Genomic DNA, 24068 nt, shown 5'->3' with positions numbered 1-24068 from the left:
GGTGACTGGAGACAGACTTATGAATGTCAATGGCAATAGTAGAGCTGTTGTGAGGATGTATGTGAAAAAGTTTTCCATCAAGAATAGTGTGTGCATGGAAGACTTTCAGTATACTGTGTCAATTATTCTGAAGTCCTGTCTAGTCCTGTTACAAAGGCTGAAGTGGACCTTCCATCACACTTGGTAACTGCCATTGAGGTGGACATTTTTAGGTACTTTGAAAAGGAACCATCCACCATCACTCACTGAATGGCTGAACTGTTGGGATATGTCATGCCAAAATTTGGAGTGTTGTCTGCAAACTACTACCACATCCACACCATCTGTAGAAAGTCTAGGCAATAGTAGTGGGGGACTACCAATGAAATTTACAGTCTGTGCAATGGTATTTACAGCATTGCATATTGTAATGTCACTATCCAACTTTGGTGCTATTCACCAATGAAGGTATGCTGATTCAGGATGGCATGAACTCACACAACACTCATATTTGGGTGGACAAAATTCTGTGCAATAATCAGCTAAAAAAAACCAACATAGGATTCAGAGTAACTGCGTGGACAGAGAGTATTTATCACAGATAATTTGGCAGTATATAATCTCAACCAGATTAACATGGCCAATGTACCTCATTTAACTGGGAGATGTTATTCCTATTCTATTCAAAGATGTGCCACTACAGGTTCATCAGGTAATATGGCTGGAAAGTGATGGCACTCCACTTCACTTCGATACAAATGTGCTGCACCTTCAGGATAACACATTCAGATAATCTGGCCGTATAGCAGGGCCAATGTACCTCATTTAACTGGGGGGGGGGGGGGGTGTTCTTCCTATCCTATTCAAAGATGTGCCACTACAGGTTCATCAGGTAATGTGGCTGGAAAGTAATGGCACTCCACTTCACTTCGATACAATGTGCTGCACCTTCAGGATAACACATTCAGAGTACAGGCAGACCTGTTTCTTGGCCCTTGTGGTCACTAGATCTTACCACTCTTGACTATTATTTGTAGGCTACTATGATGTGAGCTGCTACTGAAACATTGGAAGGGAGCCTTGTGGCATGAATCCATATTGTGACTGAAATACCTAGTTCAAAGTTGCACTTATTTCTTCATGTGCATCAGTCTCAGCATGATGTGATGCTGTTATTAGGATTTTAAATTAGACATGGAATACACATTCATCATCATATCTGAGTGTTTTTCCAACTTTGACATCCCACAGTGCTCGAACTATGAATTCATATACATTGATTTCTTCTTGAAAAAATTATCAGTTTACCGTTCCAACAGTACAATAATTCTTAAACATACACAGTTCATGCATGCATCTCACACTGACAGCTAATCATTTCCACAATCAATTAGGATACCTAATACAATGTGAAGAAACTTGGGTGCCCCAATGGGCTTTAACTACACATTTCGGCACACGTGTTCCCTCTTGAAAAATAAACAATTTAGTATTCCACATAAATTGGGCAATGTTGGTGTTTTTTACATACCATGTAAGGATCAACAATTGTAATGTGTGTGTTCTTGAAGGAATATCAGGAAATAAAAATAGGTTAACAATGATAACTCAAAATTTTGAGAAAATATGAAAATATATGGAAATATCTTTCAGAATCTGAATATATGCTATTGTACTGCACTAGTAAATACAGCAGTTAAAAGTTAAAAATAGATTTAATTGTTGCTTTTCATCTTTTTCTCCATTCTTTCTGTCTCCCTTTCTTGGAGTACTAAGAACACTTAGACAGTTAATGAGATCCACTTTTCATTGAGTGTTTATTACCTCATATAAGAGTTCATCATGCAAGTGCAAAATTAATTCTGCTTTAGGTGCTGTAACACATAGTTTATTGGTCCTCTGATCTTGTGCCCTAGTCACCACAGATGGATTATGGGAAAGTGATGCAGCTAATCTTGACTCCACAAGCACCATCCCTTTCTTTGCAACATCAGCAGCTGATCCTTGAATGGTAGAATTAACAGCTTGTCGTTCTGCATGAGCTGAAAGCAAAATTTAATGTTTTTAAAAATTGTTACTCATTCATGTCTCGTGTAGCAATCAATTTATCACTTCAAAACTGAAGAAATATTTAAATTATCTTTGCTATACAAATAATTTTGTAGTGATATGACTGTTCATTAATATTCCACAATAACAGGTGACCATGAGAAAATGACACAAGAGGAATATATTTATTGTTTAAAATGTTTGATACAACATGGTTGGGAGTTTTGTTCTTCAGCTGCTGAGGGGTAGGGGAGAGGGACACGGGGGAGGGAGAGAGGGAGAGAGAGAGAGAAAGTGGGAGAAATGGAGGGAGTGAGGGGTAATGGGAGTGGTTGGAGGGTAGGAGGAAGGGTTAGTAGTTGGAGCGTAAAAAATGGTTCAAATGGCTCTGAGCACTATGCGACTTAACTTCTAAGGTCATCAGTCGCCTAGAACTTAGAACTAATTAAACTTAACTAACCTAAGGACATCACACACACACCCATGCCCGAGGCAGGATTTGAACCTGCGACCGTAGCGGTCACTCGGTTCCAGACTGTAGCGCCTAGAACCGCACGGTCACTCCGGCCAGCAGTTAGAGCTTACAAGTTAGTTTTGGTCATCAGTGACATTTCTGAAGTTTGGTTGTTTAACTGACCAAGACACCCAAGGAACAAGCGATGATTTTCCTGATTGAAGCATCCTCATATTTACTCCAAGGTTCTTTGGGAATCATAAAAAAAATCCATGCGATGCTGGTAGATACCTGGTTTGGAGTCCACTTTTCTCAACTATCAAACCACTTACTACTATTGCACAAAACACAATCAGAGAAATTTTGGTTAGTTATGAGCATCATATGTATCTATATCCACACTTTGCTTACAACTGTCAACTGTCACTTCCCATCTTTCCTGCTCCAGTCACAAATGGTGCACAGGAAGAACAACTGTTTGTAAATCTCTGTGTCATCTCCATTTTTTCCATGAGATGTACCTAGCAGTAAGGAATATATTGTCTAACAACATATACTTTTCGAATTTTAGCAATAAACCACAGCATGATGCATGTGTCTCTTCTAGTGTGTGCCATTGAAGCTAGATAAGCATCTATATGACACTTTCAGTCTTACTAAACAAATCTGTGACAAAACCTGCTGCTCTTCTTTGAATTTTATCCATTTCTTATATTAATCCTATCTGGTAAGGTACCCAGACTGATCAGCAGTTCTAAAGTATAGGTCAAATGAGTGATTTGTGAGCTACCTTCTTCATTGTGGATTACATGTCCTGAAGATTCTGTCAGTGAATATCAGTTTTGTGTCTACAATTAACTGTATGTAGTCATTACATTTTAAATCATTCCATATGCATGCTCCTAGTCATGTAATGGATGTAGATATTTACACTGATTTTTTAACAATCATATAATTGTTCAGTAATGGCTATTTATGTCTATTTTGCAACATGTTACATATGTTTATGTTGAACGTCCACCAACTGTCAGTTCTCTGCAGGTACTCTTTGTTTGTTGGTTGGTTGATTTTGGGGAAGAGACCAAACAGCAAGGTCATCGGTCTCATTGGATCAGGGAAGGATGGTGAAGGAAGTCGGCTGTGCCCTTTCAAAGGAACCATCCCGGCATTTGCCTGAAGTGATTTAGGGGAAATCACAGAAAACCTAAATCAGGATGGCCAGATGGCATGGGTCTTTCTACATTCCACTAAAAATGCACCACACCTTGAACATCCCAGAACACTGTGAGCATGACTTTGCCTGCTGAGGACAAAGTCTTGAATTGTTTTGGTGTCAGTGATCCCTTGTGGTGGAATTACATTTTGGTGTCAAAATGGTGAACCCAGCTTCCATCATCTGTCACAATGTTGACGACACTCAGAACACAAAAGAAATGATTGACAATGTCCAATCTCCTCTGTTTAAAGCCAGGAGTTCGCATTTGAGGCAGTCACCAGTTTTCTCTACTGTAGTTCTTCAATGATGGCCTGTACATGCTCACGTGATATACCACTCTTTCCAGAGAGGAGTGTGTTATCTGATGATTTTCTCTGATGAGTGCATCAACCAGAGTCTAATGAGTCTTGTTGGTTGCCATATTTGGTCACTAGCATCACAATTTCCTTCAATCCAAGCACGAACAACCCACCATCACACATTACAATGTCATTACAATCATCACCGTACACAGCTTTTCAATTGGAGGCAAGTTTTCAATGGTTAGAAACTCAATTACAGCACGTTATTCTGCACGTTCGTGCCACAATTTTGAGTCCTCTAGCAGCACAGGGTTGCAACTTGCATCAGTGAAATGGGAAAGTCAACTGAGTAATAGGCATGACATGTAATATCTCCACCACCAATACTGAGAACAGAATAACAACCTTGGAGGCACTACTTTTAGAGCATGCCCTCATACCTCATTACTAACGACTTCATCTGATAAATGTAAAGTGTAGCACTTGGCTCAGTGACCTGTCTGCTCAATCCAATACTTTACAAAACTTTTATAAAATGGTTACCCAATACAAATATCCTTGACTTCGCAAACAAGCTGCTAAAATTATTTCAATATTTAGTTAAACGTGTGTGTGTGTGTGTGTGTGTGTGTGTGTGTGTGTGTGTGTGTGTGCGTGCGCGTGTGCGTGCGTGTGTGCGTGCACGCATGAAGGCACACGAATGTATTTTTTTTTATGTTATGAAAGTGGTCAAGTCCTACCAATGTTCATAAGTACCTGATTTTAACCTGTGTAGCTCCATGTGTTTAATTGTATCATGAACCATAGTTCCAGAGAAAGTACATAATCTAAATCTGAAATGTGTATAATTTTATGCACATCACAAGTTAATATTAAATGCTTGTGTGTACACCTTTTGTTTAATAAAAAGGGTGTGGAGTTCTCTTCACTGTATTAGTACTACCTAAATTACTTATTTAATTAAGTAATAAAGTAACTGTGTTGGCAGAAAAATAAAAAGATGAAAATAAATGCTTATGATAAAACCTTGCTTATAAAAGTATACTGCAGTATTCGCCTGTCATAAGTAGTCCCACTGTGTTGCAAAAGTGTCTTCCTAAGTTTACAATGGGTACAGCCTTCAGCATACAGCCATCTCACTTGCACACCTGCTCAGAATAGCACAGTGGTGGGGAAAGCTGGAGCACTGGGAAGACTCTGCTACAATCTTAGCACATGGGTGCACGCCAAGAACGGAAATACTATCAGATCTAGCATCACTGCATATTATTTATTTTCTGGCTTTAAAGAGACTCTGGAGGGCTGAAACTTACAGCTGCAGGGACACAGTATAACAAGGCACATCTGCATAGAGAAAAAAAAATATTCTTGGAACTATTAGGAATTGAAAGAGGGGTGAGAAGTAGCTCAGCAGCATTCTTCACCAATAGACCAATCAATAACAGGGAACTGGCTTTCACTAAGATTGATATAATTTCTTCGGTTAAGATGAAAATCATTAGAGATGGAGCACTTGCTCAGATGGAAGACGGCGAGAGAAAGAAGCAGCCACAGTCTTTTTAAAGAAGGATTCTCACATCTCCATTCAGTGAAACTGGGAACCGCAGAACATCTGAATCAACTGGATAGGGATTTGAGCCCTTGTCTAAACAAATATAAGTTAAATGTCTAAGCATCTTCATGACCTCTTGGTTTCATATGATAACTAGACAGACAAGTTGTGGCCTTCAGAGCAGTTGTGGAAGCATTTCAGGGTAAAGGAATTGGTACTGCCATACAACATCGCTTTTTCAAGTATCTGATAATAGCAACATGATGTATCAGAAACTATCATGACATGGATGTACACCTAAAGTATTGCAGTGTAAATGGCAGATAGTTCCTAAATAAATTATATGAGGGAGTGCATTAGTTACAGAAATAATAACCTGCCTATGAAACAAAATTTTATTTCTTAACCAAGTATTACAAATAAAGGTAATTATTACATTTATATATCATTATTACTTATATTAAATATTATGGAAAATTAGCAACAAGATATTTAATGATTTGTAGGTGTTTACCTCTTATAATTTGGTTTGGGCTGTTTATTGCTGGCAAGAAACGCTTTCTCCCATGCAGTGTTTCAATATAGCCTTTTGCCCTGCACTTCTTAATAGTGTCTTCGACATATTTTCTGACACCTAAAAAAGTTGTCAACTATATTCTATCATCAATAAAACAGTACACTGATATGTATTGGCTCAGAATTACTGTCAACAAATATTTCATTAAACAAATAAGTCTTACCAGGATAAGCTCTTTTGAATGTTTCCATGAATTCTGCTGCTTGAGTTTCATTGACTTCAAGTTGTTCTCCCAGGGCCTTTGATCCTATGCCATATATCATACCATAGCATACTTGTTTGGCATGTTGACGAAGTTTGTCAGTTACCTGGTACAAAAATAAAATGTGACAACTTCCATCATAGAGGGGCCACAAGTTTCATTCCACTGATATATGGCTTACCTCAGATTCTGGAATTTTGTTCCATATAGAAGCAATCCCACGGAATACGTCCTTGTCTGAATTGAGTATATCTAGGAGTATATGATCGTCTGATAAGTGTGCCAAAATACGGAGCTCAAGCTGAGAGTAGTCTGCTGATAAGAATACATTGCCTGTTGAGAAATGTAGTTTTTAGATTTAAAATGTCCAGTTACAAATATTAGGGTGTCCCTGTATCACAAATTTGGGAATATTAATACCACATTTATAGATCTATCATACAAAAATTATAACATAATAACAAAAGTCCAGAATTTTTTGTTCCCATACTTCTCTCATCTAAGGATGGCAGTATTTCCATAAACTCTAATAGTCAAGAAGGCTTCCGATATAAAGGTATGCCATAAATAATAGTAAATTAGTAATAAGAACGAGTTTCCATAACCATGCTTGAGGGCTTTGTCAAAGGTGATAACATCTTCCAGGAGGATAACTGTCCATGTCACAATATCGAAATTATGCTACAGTATTTTGAAGAGCATGATTGTGAACTCACGTTGAATCTTGACCACTGTAAAGTCACCTGAACTGAACGCGATGGGATACATCTGGAATACGACGGGACACCAGATGCCTCCACAAACCAATGGCCCACTATTTACAGATATGTGTGTCTATCCATAGACAACGAGTACCTACCACATACTTCAGAAAACGTACTAAGAACTCATCGAATTCATGCCATGCAGAATTGCTGTTGTACTGCATTCCAAAGGCAGACTGACACACTATTAAGCAGGTGGTCATAATGCTATGTCTCATCAGTTTGTATGTATGACGCTGGGTCAAGTACCAAGATTAATTTCTCATTTAAAAGGCCAGTATTGCATTATTATGACACTATGTGAAGTTATTAATGAATATATGTGATGTACTTCACTCATGACACATGGAGTTCCACAGATCATGCGTCCATACAGTTCACAGTCGCACTTATAGAGGCCACCTGGGTCAGTCCTCTGACACACTCTGGTGAGCCGCCAAAGAAGTATTATATAGCGATCACAAACGAGTGCTGAACCTATTCTGTAACCTGTATCACTGTTGTCCAGCCACTGTATTCAGTGCTATGCACAACCTGTGCTTCATTGTATCTTACATATTGTTCTATAAAATACTATGTTCCATAAATCGTTCTTGTTTTTGTTATAGTACACTTGGCGACAAGTGAGGGTTATGTTTTCTCTGCAAGTTAGTGTCAGAGCTCAGTCACACAACTATTATCTAGATGGAAGAAATACGCCAACACATCATTGCTCAGCAGCAAGCTTTTGCAGATCAACTGAGGGCTCTCACCACCACCTTCTATCAAGTGGCATCTGCATGTTCATGACAGGTTACTCTCTCTCCAGCATATGATGAAACAGCTGAAGATTGGGATTTCTATGTGAACATTTCCAGGTTTTTTGCTTGGGCGATGCCAACCAGTGTAGCTGCTGCTTCACATTTATCAATTGTGCCAACTTGCACCTTTGGAGGGCCCCGCCAGCTTACCATTGATGAAATGTGCAAACTTCTCTCAACGTATTACTGTGAGAGATGCATTTTATTGCGAAGCGTGTACAATTTTACCATTGTGAGAAACACCACAACCAGTATTACAAAGCCTGGGCTGCAGAATTACACAGGTTGAGCCATCATTCTAATTTTACACTAGACCCATCATGAATCCCACACTGATCATATGATGCTTGGTGTTATTTGTCTGGCCCCAGATAGAAAAACAGAGAGAGAGAGTGAGTGAGTGAGTGAGAGAGAGAGAGAGAGAGAGAGAGAGAGCACTTCAGTATGAGAATCGGATGCTTAAGGATGTGCTCAATATAGCACAGTCCATTGAAGTGTGCTGGTGATCAGATAGCTACGTGGGGGGAGGTATCAGAAGTTGCTCAGTCAGCCTCTGATAGGCATGCTGCAAGTATTCAGGATGATGGAGTAGTCGCTGCAGCAGTATAACTTTCAACTCAGCATCGCATGGGGCAGCATTGGTTACAGCCCAGCAGCAACAGGCCACATCACGACAGTGGCTGCATGCCCTCCTTCCATCTTGCCCATACTCCTTCATCCAACATAAGCATGCTACATGCCCTAAGCATTGGGCTGTTTGCAACAAGTGTTGAAAAAAAGGTCACATTGCTCAGTGTGTAACTGCTCCTCAAACATGGCGAACACAATGGTGTCGATGGACATAAACTCTACCACTGCAATGACTCTCTCCCTGAACAAATTGTTTATTGGTGTGTGTGTTTAATAAACCACTACAACACAAGTGGACACAGGAGCTGCTAACAACCCCCTCCCCCCCCCCCCCCTCCCAAACCACACAGGTTTGATGGAAGTTGGTTAGCTACAATAAAGAGCAGTTTCCGATCATATGTCAGTTCTCCTCTCCTGTCTCTTACAAATCTGTTGTTCCCCCTCTCACCTTCCTTGTCGCAATACAGACCTGTTCATATTAGATGTGTGTAATGCTTTCGGCTTCTCCATTGCTGGTGAGGTAAATTTAGTGTCAGATCAAGTTCTGTATCAGCAACTGGAGTCCCTGTGCTCTGAGTTTTTGTCTCTGTTTTCCTCTGGGCTCGGTTCTGTCACCAGTTATTTCAGGCCCACTTTGCCATGAAAGAGTCCGCCCGCCCTCATTTTTTTCAGGTGAGGCAGGTGCCTGTCACATTGTGCGACTTTGTCAAGGCCGAATTAGACAATTTGATATACCTTCATCAGCAGAAATTTCAATATCTGGTGCAAGTACACCTCACCTTGCGCTTACCCAAATGGCTTCAGCAGTCAGGCATGGAATTTAGTTTCCAGTCAAATTCTGTGTCTAGCGACCAGACAACTGGACAAAAGTTGTTGGTGGATGCTGGGTTAGACTTTTGCATTTATCCACGGACTTTATTCAATTGTTGGCAACCAACTTTGTTCCATCTTTCTGCTGCAAACATCTAGACAGACTTAGGCACACAACATATTGAAAATGGACAGCTAAAAAAAATCTACTCACCAAGCGGCTGACAGGACACACACACACACACACACACACACACACACACACACACACAGAAGGATTTAACTTTTACAAGCTTTTGGAGCCAGTGGCTGCTTCTTGTGGCAGAAGAGCTGAAGGGGAAGGAAGAGTGGTGAAGGAAAAGGATTGGAGAGATTTAGGGAAAAGGGTACAGGATAGAAAAGTCACCCAGAACCTCAAGTCGGGGACACTTTATTGGATGGGATGAGAAGGAAAGACTCTGTTACACAACATATTAAGCTTGATGTGGGACAGCACCATGCCTCCAACTGGAATTTCACCGTTCCTGACATCACAGAGCCCATAATGGTGGCCGTCTTCCTGACGCATTGTCATCTTCTACTGATGTGGAAAACATGATACTTGTCAACAACTTTGCTGAACTTCTGACTGCTGGATTCTGACTCAGTGCAGTGACACACAGTATCATGCCCACATAGGCAGCAAAAAGAAAATACACTGAGTTGCTTGAAAAGTATCCAACCATAACACGACAACCAAGCACCCCAAGAGAGCTATGTCACAGAAATGTGCACTGTATCAAAATGACTAATGGCTCACCAGGTCCATTTAGTTCCTGATTATCTTGTTATCACAAAAGCAGAATTTGACTCAATGCTCAGTGAAGGTATTATTCACCCTTCTAGCATTCCGTGGTCATCACCGCTCCACCTGATACCCAAAAAATGTGGCGTGTGGTGCTCGTGTGGTGGTTGTCATGCACTTTATGCAAGAACAATTCCAGACAGATAACCAGTACTCTGTTAAGAGATTAAAACTAGGTGATACATGGTGCAGCTGTGTTTAATGTGCTGGACTGCACAAAAGCCTTTACATAAATTCCTGTGGCATCATCATCATCAACAGTGCTCTGCTAAAAGGCTCGTTTTCAAATGGTAGTTCTTCAGGCTGTCAGGTCTTCAGCCATCCTCTACAGGTCTGCATAATTTCCTCTTCCCTTAATGTCGTCTATCATCTTCTATCTCCTTCTTCCTCTGTCTTCTCCCACAAACCACCAATCCTTCCAAAGCATCTGATAGCAGCACTCCCTTCTCAATGAATGTCCCAACCAGTTCTTTTTCCTTTCAACCTTCAGCAGACATCTTCTCTCAACAACCCTTTCCAATACTCTTTCATTACTCACTCTTTCCATCCAGCTTATTCTCTCCATTCTCCTCCACATCAACATCCCAAATGCTTCTAACCTTTTTTCATCCTCTCGTCTCAGCATCCATGTTTCTGCCCCATATAGTGCCACACTCCAGGCAAAACATTTACCAAGCCTTTTCCTTAGTCCTTTATCTAATTTGCCACATAAGAGTTTCCTCTTTCTGTTCAATGCCTCCTTCGCTATGGCAATTCAAGTTTTCAACTCCTGGTGACATCTCAAGTTTTCAGTTATTGTGCTTTCAAGATATTTAAATGCACTTACTTGGCTAATGGTAGATTGTCCTATTTTAATACTGGACAGTCTGCATCTTGTACTGATAACCATACTCTGTGTTTTTGTTGTGTTTCTTTGCATCCCATATTCAACACAAGCTTCATTCAGATCTTTCAGCATGTTATTCACTGTCCGCTCACTTTCTGCCACTAACACCATGTCATCAGCAAATCTTATACATTCTATTCTCTTTCCACCAATACATATTCCTCTTTTCCCATGTAAGCTTTTCACAATAATATCTTCAAGGTATACGTTAAACAACAGCGGGGAAATGCAACAACCTTGTCTAACACGTCATCCAATGCTGCTTCCTTCTGACATTTTATTTCCAATCCTTATCCTTACTTTCTGGTGTAAATATAGATTCTGTATCAGTCATCTCTCTTTCCAATCTACTCCTTTCCTCTTCAAAATATCCATCAGCTTGTTCCACTGAACTCTGTCAAAAGCCTTTTCTAAATCTATAAAAACAGCAAAAATTTCTCTACCTTTATTCACATATCTTTCCCCTATAGTTCTTAACAGGCCAATAGCATCTCTTGTTCCTTTTCCTCCTCTAAATCTGAACTGCTCCTCTGCAATCCCTCTATACAGCTTGCCATATGGCCTTCTATTCAACACTCTCAGCAACGAGACTTAAGCTGCATGAGAAATTAGACTGATGGTCCGGTGCTCTTAACATTTTTTAGTGTTTCTCTTTTTGTCTATTGGTATCATCACTGTTGCAATGAAGTCCTCAAGCCATTCCCCTTTGTCATATATCTCGTTACAGAGGTGTGCCTTGTTTCCCAAACTCTTCACAGTTTTGCTGGCAAATCGTCAATTCCACATGCCTTCCTATTCTTCATCTCCTCCAGCGCCTTTTCTACTTCTGCTTCCAAGATGGTAAATCCCTTTCCATTTTCCGGTACATATTGCTCCTCTTCAACCTTAATTTCACTTTGCATTTCATCCCTCTTATACAGATATTCAATATATTCTTGCCATCTGTTCAAAGCCTCCAGTGGTTCTTTGGTTCTTCTGCTAGAGTACCATCCACTCTTTCTGTTTCCATGTTATCCCTCTTTCTTTTATGTTCAAAAACTATCCTACTAGCCAGTCTATACACCATTTCATACTTTCCCTCTTTCCCCATTTTCTCTATTTCGTAGCATTTCTGTTTCATTCATTTTCCTCTTGCTTCTTCAGTTTCTCTTCTTAATTCATTATTCAGTTTCCTGTACCTCTTTTTGCCTTCTTCAGTTTCTACACTTTTCCACTTTCTCCACTCTTCCATCTTTTTCAACATGTTTTCTGTTATTCATCCTTTCCTGGTGCTTTGGGATACTCTAATTCCTAGTACTTCTTTGGCAGAGTCCATGAGTCCTTCTCTCATTTTTATCCATTTGTCATCAACACTACCTCTTTGCCATTTTTCCATAAATCTGTTTTCCACATCTGAAGCCTTTCCTATCTCTTTGAGTCTTTCTGTGTTTAGTCTTTCCTTTGCTTTACCTCTCCAGACTTTTGTCAACTTCACTTGTATTTCTCCCATTACTAGGTTGTGGTCTGAATTTATATCCGCTCCTGGATAAGCTTTAGCATTCTTCAAACAATTCCTAAACCTTTTTTGTATCAGGATGTAGTCCAACTGATATCTTTCCCTATTCAAATTTGATATCCATGTGTAATGTCTCCCTTTGTGGTGTTCAAATAACGTGTTACCCACTGCTAATGAATTTTCTTTACAGAAACTAATTAGTCATTAACCTCTCTCATTTCTTATTCCTAATCCAAATTTTCCTACTGCATCTTCATCTCTTCCTTCACCTACCGCTGCATTCCAGTCCCCCATGATGATAACGCAGGCATTACTATTTTCTTTCCTAACGAGTTCTTGTACTTTCTCATAATATTCTTTCACTTCCTCACCTCTATGCTGGCTGGTTGACATATATACCTGTATTAATACCAAATCTTTTGAACTACCCTTCAGTCATATCATCATCAGTCTTCCATCAATATATTGTACCTTCATTACCTTATTTTTCAACTTTTGCCCAATCAATATTCCTACTCCGTTTTCACCACTCTTGATTTCCCCTGAGTAAAAGAGCTTATAATCTCCACTTTCTATCTCCATATTCTCTCCCCATCTCATTTCACACAAACTGAGGGTATCTAATCTGTTCCTTTTCATCTCCTGTTTTGCATTCTCTAGCTTTCCTGCTTGCAGTAGTGTCCTCACATTCCATGTTCTAATCCTTATCTTTCCTCCCTTCACTATCCCTTTCTTCCTTTCAAATATGTCTACTCTCAATGTGTTCCCCTCCCGGAGATCCGAATGAGGGGAAGTTTTAACTCCGGAATCTTTCACATGGAGGCATACCATGTACTGCTTGGGAATGTAACGTGGTAGTTTCCCGTTACTTTCCACATAGGCAGTAGGATGCCCAGCCCTAAGTCAGCTGCTCACCATGAGTCAGACACTGTCTGTAGCTGCGCCTCTGGGGTTCAGTCGCTACTTGTACTCTTTTTGTACCCAAAGAGAAAAGGTGCCTCTTCCGCCAGCTCCGTCATACCGAAGTCCATCTTCTCCACCTTCGCTGCCGTTGAGGTCTTCACCGTATCCCTAGCAAGGGGCCCTCACAAGGTACTATCACCTGGGCCAGGTGAACCAAGGTTTTTTAACGAGGTGTTACTCCTCCCACTCCTCCTTTCTCAACAGGGATTGGGACCGGCTATGGCGGTGTGGCAGATGAAGATATTCCAAAATCAGCTATAATCACACTCTTCAGCTTGTTCAAGAATCAGTTTATGATATTTTGTTTCTTGCAGTGCTGCTCAGTCTTGAAAAAAGTTCATTTACTCTGTGTTGCACAATTTGCCATTCTGTTTTGCATAACTATATGACATCCAAACCTTTTAGCAGCTGCAGAACAACAATGTTTACATTAATAAAATAATATTATTCCTGGTACATGAGTGTTTATATTTTGTGTGCTATTTTGGTTGCGTTCTCAAACATGAAAACATAATTAGTTTGGACAATTCACTCTTAAGTCTTGCCAACAAAACTATGTTTGCATGTTATGTTATTGTTGTTATCTTATTCCCGTGCCCTATCTACTTTTGGCATACTGTATTTATGACTACAGTCACTGATTTGTGTTAGTGTATAGGCTCCCATCTTTTTAGCAATTTTGAGGAAGAAGAAGAAGAAGAAGATGAAGAAGAAGAAAGGAAAATTTTTGTTGGTCATGTTTTGTATTTTATTATGTACTGAAATTAATAGAACTTCTAACGCATTTGAGTAATATATCTACAAATACATGCACATATAATAAAATTTTATCACTTTTTAATTATTGTAACAACTCATAACTGCAACTATCTGTTATTTTCTGTATATTAATAGAAGTTTACAGTAAGATTATCTCAAAAACACTTTCTGAATGGAATATGCATTATCATTCAGATTTCTCACTGACCAGTTGGCCATGAAGTGTCACTGTATGTAGTCTACAACATCCATATTGTCCTAAATTGTATTCTGCACAGCTACTGTACTAGACAGACTTGGTGTCAAGCCTTTCATTGCCAAGTACAATAACAAGGTAAGGGGATTCATTGTATGATGTAGTACTTTTATTGTTTGCCCACCATTTTTGTTTGTACTTAACTTGGGATCACTTATTTGGATATTAAGCCCACTTCCTACTGTTACAGTGTCACATGTGTGATTTGATTATTTCCTGGACTCTGACCCAAGTATAGCTATTGTGATGGAGTGTACTTAAAGTGCAGCACTCTTTTGTGAATTTACTTCAACAATATAAACCCTACTACCCATATTTTAGAATGATGTATGTTCCAGGCAAACACTTTAAAATGCCATCACAGGAGAAAGTTTACGTAAGACATTTTGCTACAGACAATGACAGTCAGAATGGTAAAATGTCATTCAGACAACCTATGGTGGCTGTGGACCTGGCTGCAACCAGTGTAACACACAATTTTAATTACAGATGTTACACAACAACAAAAATTTAAAAGTTGTCAATAAAAATATAATTGTTCACTAAAATATCTGAAAAGAAGAAAGAAAGAAAGAAAAAAACAATAACAACAACAACTCACCAGGCTTTGGAATAAAAGCTAGCCTCATGCTTATTGACAAATTTTCTCCATCACAGCCAGAAACATCAAAGTCTCGTGGTATATTTTGCATATTTGGTTCATGCATAGAGATTCTTCCTGTGGCAGTGCGAGTTATGTAACAACCAAATATGCGTTCGGCTGAGTCTGAATTTAAGAGTGGATAAAGTGTCTGAAAAATTAAATTATTATTGTAACATCAATAACTTTTGTGTTCTTAAAATTATGGTGTGATTTAAAATATCAATAAATATTGTGATAATACAAAGTCAATTTCTGGTACAATGTGTCGAAAGTTATTCTTGAAAGTTTTCATATTATGAAGTCCAAGTGGTTATGACTACCATAATAAAATAAATATTGCTACCAATTAGAATGGAGACAACACAAAGGAAACTGTTTGAAATTGTGCAGTTTCAAGTGCCATAAATATTATAATTCTTAACATCAATTTTTTTCTCCGCAAAAAGGAAAAATAGTCCCCAGTCTCTTGAAGAGATCCTTCCCTGCTTCAGGCGATTGCTATCATTCTACATACATCAGACAACTGATACAAGTGGTAAAGGGTGAGGAGTTACATTTGTTGTAGTTTTAGATGAGACTGAATAAAGATCTGGAACGGCACTGCAAATAGTATATAAGTGTACATCCAGTAAACTTCGAAGTGATGATTGGAGTCAGCTAAGTGAATGGTAAAGAAGTTAATTCATTTTTATTGTTCATCATGATACCAATAACAGCCAGTCAGTTTGTCGTATGCATACATATTTTGCATATCAACAGGTAAGAGCTAGTCATGGGAACAGTTAGTTTCTTTTCTATAACTAACAGCAATTTTATAAATTCTTTTTGGATGTAACAAAAGACTACCGAAACAATTACTTGAACTAGTTTCAACAGCATATCTCAAGTTACAAGCATCCATTTGTTCATTTGATAAATGATTAACAATCATTCTAAACAGTAGGGTATTTAGTTCTACAAGTGCATTCTTGTTAAAACTAGTAAGCAAAACATTATTACAATGTTTTTCTTTATAAAAAGACTGAAACAGAGTCAAAATATACTGTTTATGTAAGTACTAATAGCATTTTTACTTTTACAGACAACCAAGGTAAGTATTGAGTATTTGTGAAAGATTCTAACATGCATCAGGTGACTAAAATGCTCCGCATGTTTTCTTTCTTATGGCAGTCAAGGAACTAAAAAATAAGAATAAACAACTTCAGTCTATAATTATAAATACTTGGAAATATTTAGGAACAAAGAGTTGACAGAACTGTCTAAATCGGGATGGGCTCACACTTCAGACATCCAACATGAGTTTTTGCTTGGCAGCTTTTGCAGACATACTTGTTGCACTTGAAGCATACATTTGATGTTTTGCAGGAAACCTGAATTTGAGAAAGCTTTCTATTTCTATATTGGCCAGGACCAGTATCAAGTGCTTGGAAGAGGAGATTGGCTCTCTCTGCAGTTTGTAGGGGGCAACAAGCTCATCTTCTACTCTGAGGATAAAGTCTCAATGTGAAATCTTCTTAGAGGTATGTAACTTAAAAATTGTGTGAGCATTGATCATGACAAGGTCAAGATTACTGTAAAAGACTTGCAAAGGCCATTAGTGGGTGCCAGCTTGGACACTGCAGTGTCTAGCCATTTGGGCAACTATATTGACACCATCCTTAGTTTCATTATAAAACTTCTCAGTATTCTCATTCATCTGACATCCAACATGCATGTTACTCAGAATAAGGATCTCTCTCTCTCTCTCTCTCTCTCTCTCTCTCCTCTTTTTTTTTTTTTTTTTTTTTTTTTTTGCAAACTGTGAGAAGATTGTTGCCCGACTTGTACACGTGTCTTGCATGCAATGTGTCATCTCCACTTCATGCTACAGGAGGGACCTCTCTGAGTGATCTCTGAAGACTGCCAACTAAACCTATTCCTTTTAGTTTCAGCTCATCCACCAGTTACATGGAGGTGAAGAAGTTGTCAGTTGTGATGTTATGACCACAGGGAGAAATGGCTGAGCCAGCTTCATAATGACATGGTGATCAACACCCTTGCTTGGATTACAAGTTTCATATTTGCCACCATAAGGGACCCCATTCAGGATATAGTGCTTGTCAACATCACACAAAAGCCAGTATTTTATCACATACTTACCAGGTATACCCAGTGTGTACTGTATGAATGGACACCTGCACTTGCAAGGATGCAGTTGCTCATTGACTGTCATGTTCTGGTCTGGCTTGTAGCAGGCAATGCAGTTTTCAGAAAATTGATTCCATATTTCTGAAGCAGGCAAAATTTGTAAGTTTCCTTATGTTATCTTCTTGATGACTGCATATTTCTACCAATCTGTTACATAGTGCTTTGTACGAAATACCCTGAGTACGATATGCTTAATGAGCATTGAGTAATCGAATGAAAGCATCTTGTTCTTCCAGGTTTTGGGACCACTCATTGTCACCAAGTGTGCTGTGAGCCTTTGCTTCAATGTACTTTTTCACCAGTTTTGGGATTGGGTCGATGACATATAGCCACAATGCAGAGAGTGGCTAATCATCTACAACATGTCAATTGGCATGTCCTGTCAGCCTGGGTATCTCCCACACCACCTTTTGGACACTGCGTCTATCTGCTATGTCACCTGGCTTAATCTGCGTCCACTTGTTCATGAAACATTCTCCAGAGAGTAGAGAATCTTGGCCTCTGCAAAGCCACGCCGTTTTGAAATCGTATCTTCAATGACGCAAACTCACGAAAATAAACAGAAAGCTCATGTTGCTGGTTTCAGGACTGCCTCAGCCCACTCTGCTTGAACAGACAAAGATGTACTGACAAGAAACTTCTGTAAGGTTCATGCATCTGATTTCTGCTGTTGTGTAAGAGAGCTATTAGCAGTGCTCCAGACAGTGATGTAGGACGGGGGAGGGGGGGGGGGTGCTTCCCCGTTGTACAATGTGTTACCCTGTGGCTTCTGAGCATCACTTCGTAGGTCTGCATGTTACCAGTCTGTAGAAAATGGAAAGCCATGCTGATAAGAAGTATTGCCTGACCTCCGAATTCTTCGTATTTCACGTTCTTTTTGGCCCAAAGTGTCGTAATATACTCCAACATCTCTGAATAACATCAAGGCATGCTCAGTAACTATTTAGTGTTTGAAAACTGCAGTTACTTATATCAAATTGTGTTAAAATGCATATCGGTCAAAAATTACCCACATGGTACTACTGGTGTAACAGGTACATTTTTCATACTTCTAGGTGGGCTAGGGAGATGAAATTTTCATGTGTTGCAAAACCCTGCAAATGATGAAAAGTCACAGGAGCATTTGGTTCTGTGACGATTATGGACTTGGGGGGGGTGCCTTGAAAAACCTTTGTGGGTCAAAAATGACTGACTTTGTACTTCTAGTGTTGTTTCCCTGGGCATTAATAAGAAACATTAACAGTGTGTTGTCATTTTGAAAATTTTTTATAATTTTAAATGGAAGATGTTTCTCTGTGGCTGAATATGTATATTGGTGCTGTTGGGCTGTTTGTATCTTGAACATACTACATGTGCTGACATTAATAAATAGTGAATTAGCTTGAAAGTGAGTTAAATCTCTGTGCTGCTATATGTGCTTAAACACTTCACATCAATCTGCTATAGGTGAGTGGTTACCTTCTTCATTTTTATTAACTGTGTCCATTCTGAACTATCCATTATTATAGTATTCTGTACACTGTTACATATGTATGTGAACTGTCAAGTTACCTTTTCCACATACCCTTAGATATCACCAGGCACTTTACATGCAGAAAGGAAATTATTCTCAACTCGCACCTGTAACATATTCTACAAATGAAAAGCACTAGTGCTAACAATCTGAATTTAGTTCATGATTTTAAAAGTGTTGAACAGTATCAGCAAGACTTAAAACAATTACTGCTGGTGATGTCATTGTCGATTTGTCATCTGTTGCGAATAAAGCGTAAAAAGTCATGTGTGAGTACACCATTCCTTTGCTATGTTATTAGAATAAGTAAAATAGAGTTCTTGTTTTTAAATGAGCCACTCTGATAGTTAATTTTAATTACAAAAGGTGGAGTAAGAGCAGTGGAAGAAGGGTACGAGAGCATTCAACTTGCAGTGCTCAGTATGTAGATAGCTGCGTCAGCCGACTCCACGTGACATATTCTGGTAGTGAATGAAAGCTGTCTATGAGGAATAAAAGCTGTTGGTTTTGCTATCATTACTCCCAGTGATGTACATGATGGGTTCAAGTCCATAGATTGACTGCATGTGTGTATTTATGTACTGTGTTAAGAATAAAGACATGCACAATTAACTGCATGATGAATCTTAGTACTTATCACCTACTTATTCTTCATGATCTCCCACCTCACCTCTATTCATCCTGAACAAAATCCCTTATCCATATAATTCCTGTTGCAGGTTGCCTATCTTCAATCTTCTAGGGATAACAAAAATAAGATTTTCAATATGTCATATAATTACAGATCAAATTAAAAACAACTAAAATGCTGTCATAATTTGCATATTAAGAACTATAGTTTTAGATTAAAGGTTTAACACAGTAAGTCAGTTATTAAAGTTAGAAAGTGTGTATGGGTCCTATGGCAGTGGAACCCATGACCTGCAAATTACTCAGACTACACTCATCCAGTATTTGAGAATGAGAGCTCTTAGCAACTTCCAATATACTTTACACTTAATTTTAAACATTTTCAAAACTTCTACTCGCTGACAGAGCACTGGTGTGGCAGAGAGACCTCAACACTGTATGTTGCTCCACAGAGTATTTCAAGCAGAGGTCTTCCTCGGAAAAATGTTAACACTGTTGTGTAAAAAGGAATGTCAACGGGATATTAGATAGATTCAGTTGTTTGAGATCCATACATTGAAAAGGGCTATTATATTTAAATATCAATTTGTTACACGCAAATGCTCGACTAATCATTGACGTAGGCTTGAGTAATACAAGTTCATTTATGTTCTGAAGAAAAAGGTGGACGAGACTTCTGCAAGTCCAGAAGACATCTAATTTTATCCTCCGGAACCCTCACACCATTGCAAAGGACGTCATAGCCTCTTTTTGGCTGTTACAGAGAACTGTACTCAGGAAAGATTCTGTGCTAAATCATGATACAATGAATCTGGAATTTGTTTTGAAAGTTTCCAATGCTGTTTGACAACAGAGATGGACACTACCAGAATAATACATACTGTTTGTTCAACTTTCAATTTACTCACAATGAATAACTCAAGTTGTGAGGGTAAAAGACAATATTGTATTACAATTTTTTAGATACTCAAGCAACACTTGAATGATCATTATTGATTTTTGCATGTACTTCTTTGAGTTCCCACCAGTAATAAGCATCTCTAATCATTTGTACCAGAGGACATAACTAGGAGTTGGTATTGATAAATTACAAAATAAAAAATGTACCAAAACAAATAACTAAACGAAGTTTCTGTGCAGACATAGAAACAAGAAGAAGAAAAGAACCACAGCATTATAGCAAGGAACAGCTTAATTAGCCAGTCAAGAAAACAAAAATTAATAAATACTTCAGCTTTTAATCAGACATTCTGGATCATCATTTTGTAAACTTATTTAAAATGTTAACCTTTGTTAATATGGTATTAATTTTCCTCCATTGCAAAATAACTTCAGGTAATGGGTGGTATTGCTTCAGAGGAAGGAGTGCATCTTTGTTGGTGCTTGGCTTTTGACCATATGGAGTCTTACCAGGATTCAGTCCCAACTCTTTGAACAATACCTGAAATAGCAAAAAGTTGTAAATGCAATGATGCAGTTATGCAACAAATGAAATGAAATTATCTAAATACCAAAACTTTGATGGATAAAAGAAAATTTCTTTGACACTATCTGTGATGTGCAGTTGAATGTATGCTTCCTGCATATATAAAGGAAATAAATAACTATCAAGGGTAACTACCTTATCTTCTGTACAGTAGCTTAAATTGTGTGTACATTTATATAACAGCTGTAGTGATGGTGTACTAACACTTTCATTTTTCTAACTGAAAGAAGAATTATGAAGAGTCCACATATGTACAGCTTGATGTTTTGTGGCAGATGAGAAGAATATTTCAACAACTGACAAGAGTTTTCAAAATACTACACATATCTGCCATGATGACACTCTGTAATTTATACCATATATGCTTGGAAAAAAACAGTCTAAACTTTAAGATAGAATAACAACAATATGGAAAGAATAGATGTTCACATCACTGAGTAACACATAGGCACGACGATAAAGAATACTAGAAATGTTTAACCTTTTGGACAGCCTGGCATATGGGTATTAGTGTCCAGAGACAGTGGTCATGCATGTGTGAATTGTTGGTGTGTAAATGTGAGAGAGTTCTACTTCTTTTGATCGAAAACTTAAATATTTGTAATATTCTTTTTTGTTGTGCCTGCCTGCGACTGAACACCACCTTTATGTGTTTAGTAGCATAACCTATCGTTTCCATATTATTGTTATTCCTCTTACAGGGTGTTTCAAAAATGACCGGTATATTTGAAACGGCAATAAAAACTAAACGAGCAGCGATAGAAATACACCGTTTGTTGCAATATGCTTGGGACAACAGTACATTTTCAGGCGGACAAACTTTCGAAATTACAGTAGTTACAATTTTCAACAACAGATGGCGCTGCAAGTGATGTGAAAGATATAGAAGACAACGCAGTCTGTGGGTGCGCCATTCTGTACGTCGTCTTTCTGCTGTAAGCGTGTGCTGTGGACAACATGGTTTATTCCTTAGAACAGAGGATTTTTCTGGTGTTGGAATTCCACTGCCTAGAACACAGTGTTGTTGCAACAAGACGAAGTTTTCAACGGAGGTTTAATGTAACCAAAGGACCGAAAAGCGATACAATAAAGGATCTGTTTGAAAAATTTCAACGGACCGGGAACGTGACGGATGAACGTGCTGGAAAGGTAGGGCGACCGCGTACGGCAACCACAGAAGGCAACGCGCAGCTAGTGCAGCAGGTGATCTAACAGCGGCCTCGGGTTTCCGTTCGCCGTGTTGCAGCTGCGGTCCAAATGACGCCAACGTCCACGTATCGTCTCATGCGCCAGAGTTTATGTTGTGAATATAACAGAGGGAAACATTCCACGTGGAAAAATATATCTAAAAAGAAAGATGATGAGACTTACCAAACAAAAGCGCTGGCAGGTCGACAGACACACAAACAAACACAAATATACACACAAAATTCAAGCTTTCGCAACAAACTGTTGCCTCATCAGGAAAGAGGGGAAGGAGAGGGAAAGACGAAAGGATGTGGGTTTTAAGGGAGAGGATAAGGAGTCATTCCAATCCCGGGAGCGGAAAGACTTACCTTAGGGGGAAAAAAGGACAGGTACTCGCACACACACACATATCCATCCACACATACAGACACAAGCAGACATATTTAAAGACAAAGAGTTTGGGCAGAGATGTCAGTCGAGGTGGAAGAGTAGAGGCAAAGAAGTTGTTGAAAGACAGGTGAGGTATGAGTGGCGGCAACTTGAAATTAGCGGAGATTGAGGCCTGGCGGATAACGAGAAGAGAGGATATACTGAAGGGCAAGTTCCCATCTCCGGAGTTCGGATAGGTTGGTGTCCCCTCCGGAGATGGGAACTTGCCCTTCAGTATATCCTCTCTTCTCGTTATCCGCCAGGCCTCAATCTCCGCTAATTTCAAGTTGCCGCCACTCATACCTCACCTGTCTTTCAACAACTTCTTTGCCTCTACTCTTCCACCTCGACTGACATCTCTGCCCAAACTCTTTGTATTTAAATATGTCTGCTTGTGTCTGTATGTGTGGATGGATATGTGTGTGTGTGCGAGTGTATACCTGTCCTTTTTTCCCCCTAAGGTAAGTCTTTCCGCTCCCGGGATTGGAATGACTCCTTATCCTCTCCCTTAAAACCCACATCCTTTCGTCTTTCCCTCTCCTTCCCCTCTTTCCTGATGAGGCAACAGTTTGTTGCGAAAGCTTGAATTGTGTGTGTATATTTGTGTTTGTTTGTGTGTCTATCGACCTGCCAGCGCTTTTGTTTGGTAAGTCTCATCATCTTTCTTTTTAGAGTTTATGTTGTGGCGTAACAAGCTAGCTACGCCACACTGAGAAGTAGCCGGAAGGGCACGCGTCAACTCTCGCCGTCTTGCGTTAAGTCTGAAACAGGATACGTGATGAAAGCTATAAAGAAAAGAACGGAGCTTCTCGTATACTTAACTTTAATTTCTTGTTGTACATTGCTCTTGATAATACAAGTGAGACTCTCTCCAGATATGGTTAATGGCGCCTTGCTAGGTCGTAGCCATGGACTTAGCTGAAGGCTATTCTAACTGTCTCTCGGCAAATGAGAGAAAGGCTTCGTACGTGTACTCACTAGCAATGTCGTCCGTACAACTGGGGCGAGTGCTAGTCAGTCTCTCGAGACCTGCCTTGTGGTGGCGCTCGGTCTGCGATCCTGACAGTGGCGACACACGGGTCCGACATGTACTAATGGACCGCAGCCGATTTAAGCTACCACCTAGCAAGTGTGGTGTCTGGCGGTGACACCACAGTTTACACCTCTATCCATACAAAATTCAAACGCGGCAACCCCTCAGCGCCGCTACCATTGCTGCACGAGAGACATTCGCTAACGATATAGTGCACAGGATTGATGACGGCGATATGCATGTGGGCAGCATTTGGTTTACTGACGAAGCTTATTTTTACCTGGACGGCTTCGTCAATAAACAGAACTGGCGCATATGGGGAACCGAAAAGCCCCATGTTGCAGTCCCATCGTCCCTGCATCCTCAAAAAGTACTGGTCTGGGCCGCCATTTCTTCCAAAGGAATCATTGGCCCATTTTTC

General features: G+C 39.4%; 1 protein-coding gene across 1 annotated transcript in view; it reads right to left on the bottom strand.

The window, feature by feature from the left end:
* The window catches only part of LOC126199248 (DNA polymerase theta-like), a 363755-nt gene that overhangs the window by 6923 nt on the left and 332764 nt on the right, over positions 1–24068 (bottom strand). The window contains exons 22-27 of the mRNA XM_049936047.1: positions 20800–20952; positions 15140–15329; positions 6513–6664; positions 6293–6437; positions 6067–6186; positions 1804–2021 (exon numbers count right to left, since the gene is read on the bottom strand). Coding sequence (XP_049792004.1) covers positions 1804–2021; positions 6067–6186; positions 6293–6437; positions 6513–6664; positions 15140–15329; positions 20800–20952 — 978 coding nt within the window. The remainder of the gene's footprint in view (positions 1–1803; positions 2022–6066; positions 6187–6292; positions 6438–6512; positions 6665–15139; positions 15330–20799; positions 20953–24068) is intronic.

The sequence above is a fragment of the Schistocerca nitens genome, chromosome 1 (assembly GCF_023898315.1).
Source record: "Schistocerca nitens isolate TAMUIC-IGC-003100 chromosome 1, iqSchNite1.1, whole genome shotgun sequence".
NCBI classification, from domain to species: Eukaryota; Metazoa; Arthropoda; class Insecta; order Orthoptera; family Acrididae; genus Schistocerca; species Schistocerca nitens.
The sequence above is the reverse complement of the archived record's forward strand: the minus strand, read 5'-3'. Positions and strand labels throughout refer to the sequence as shown.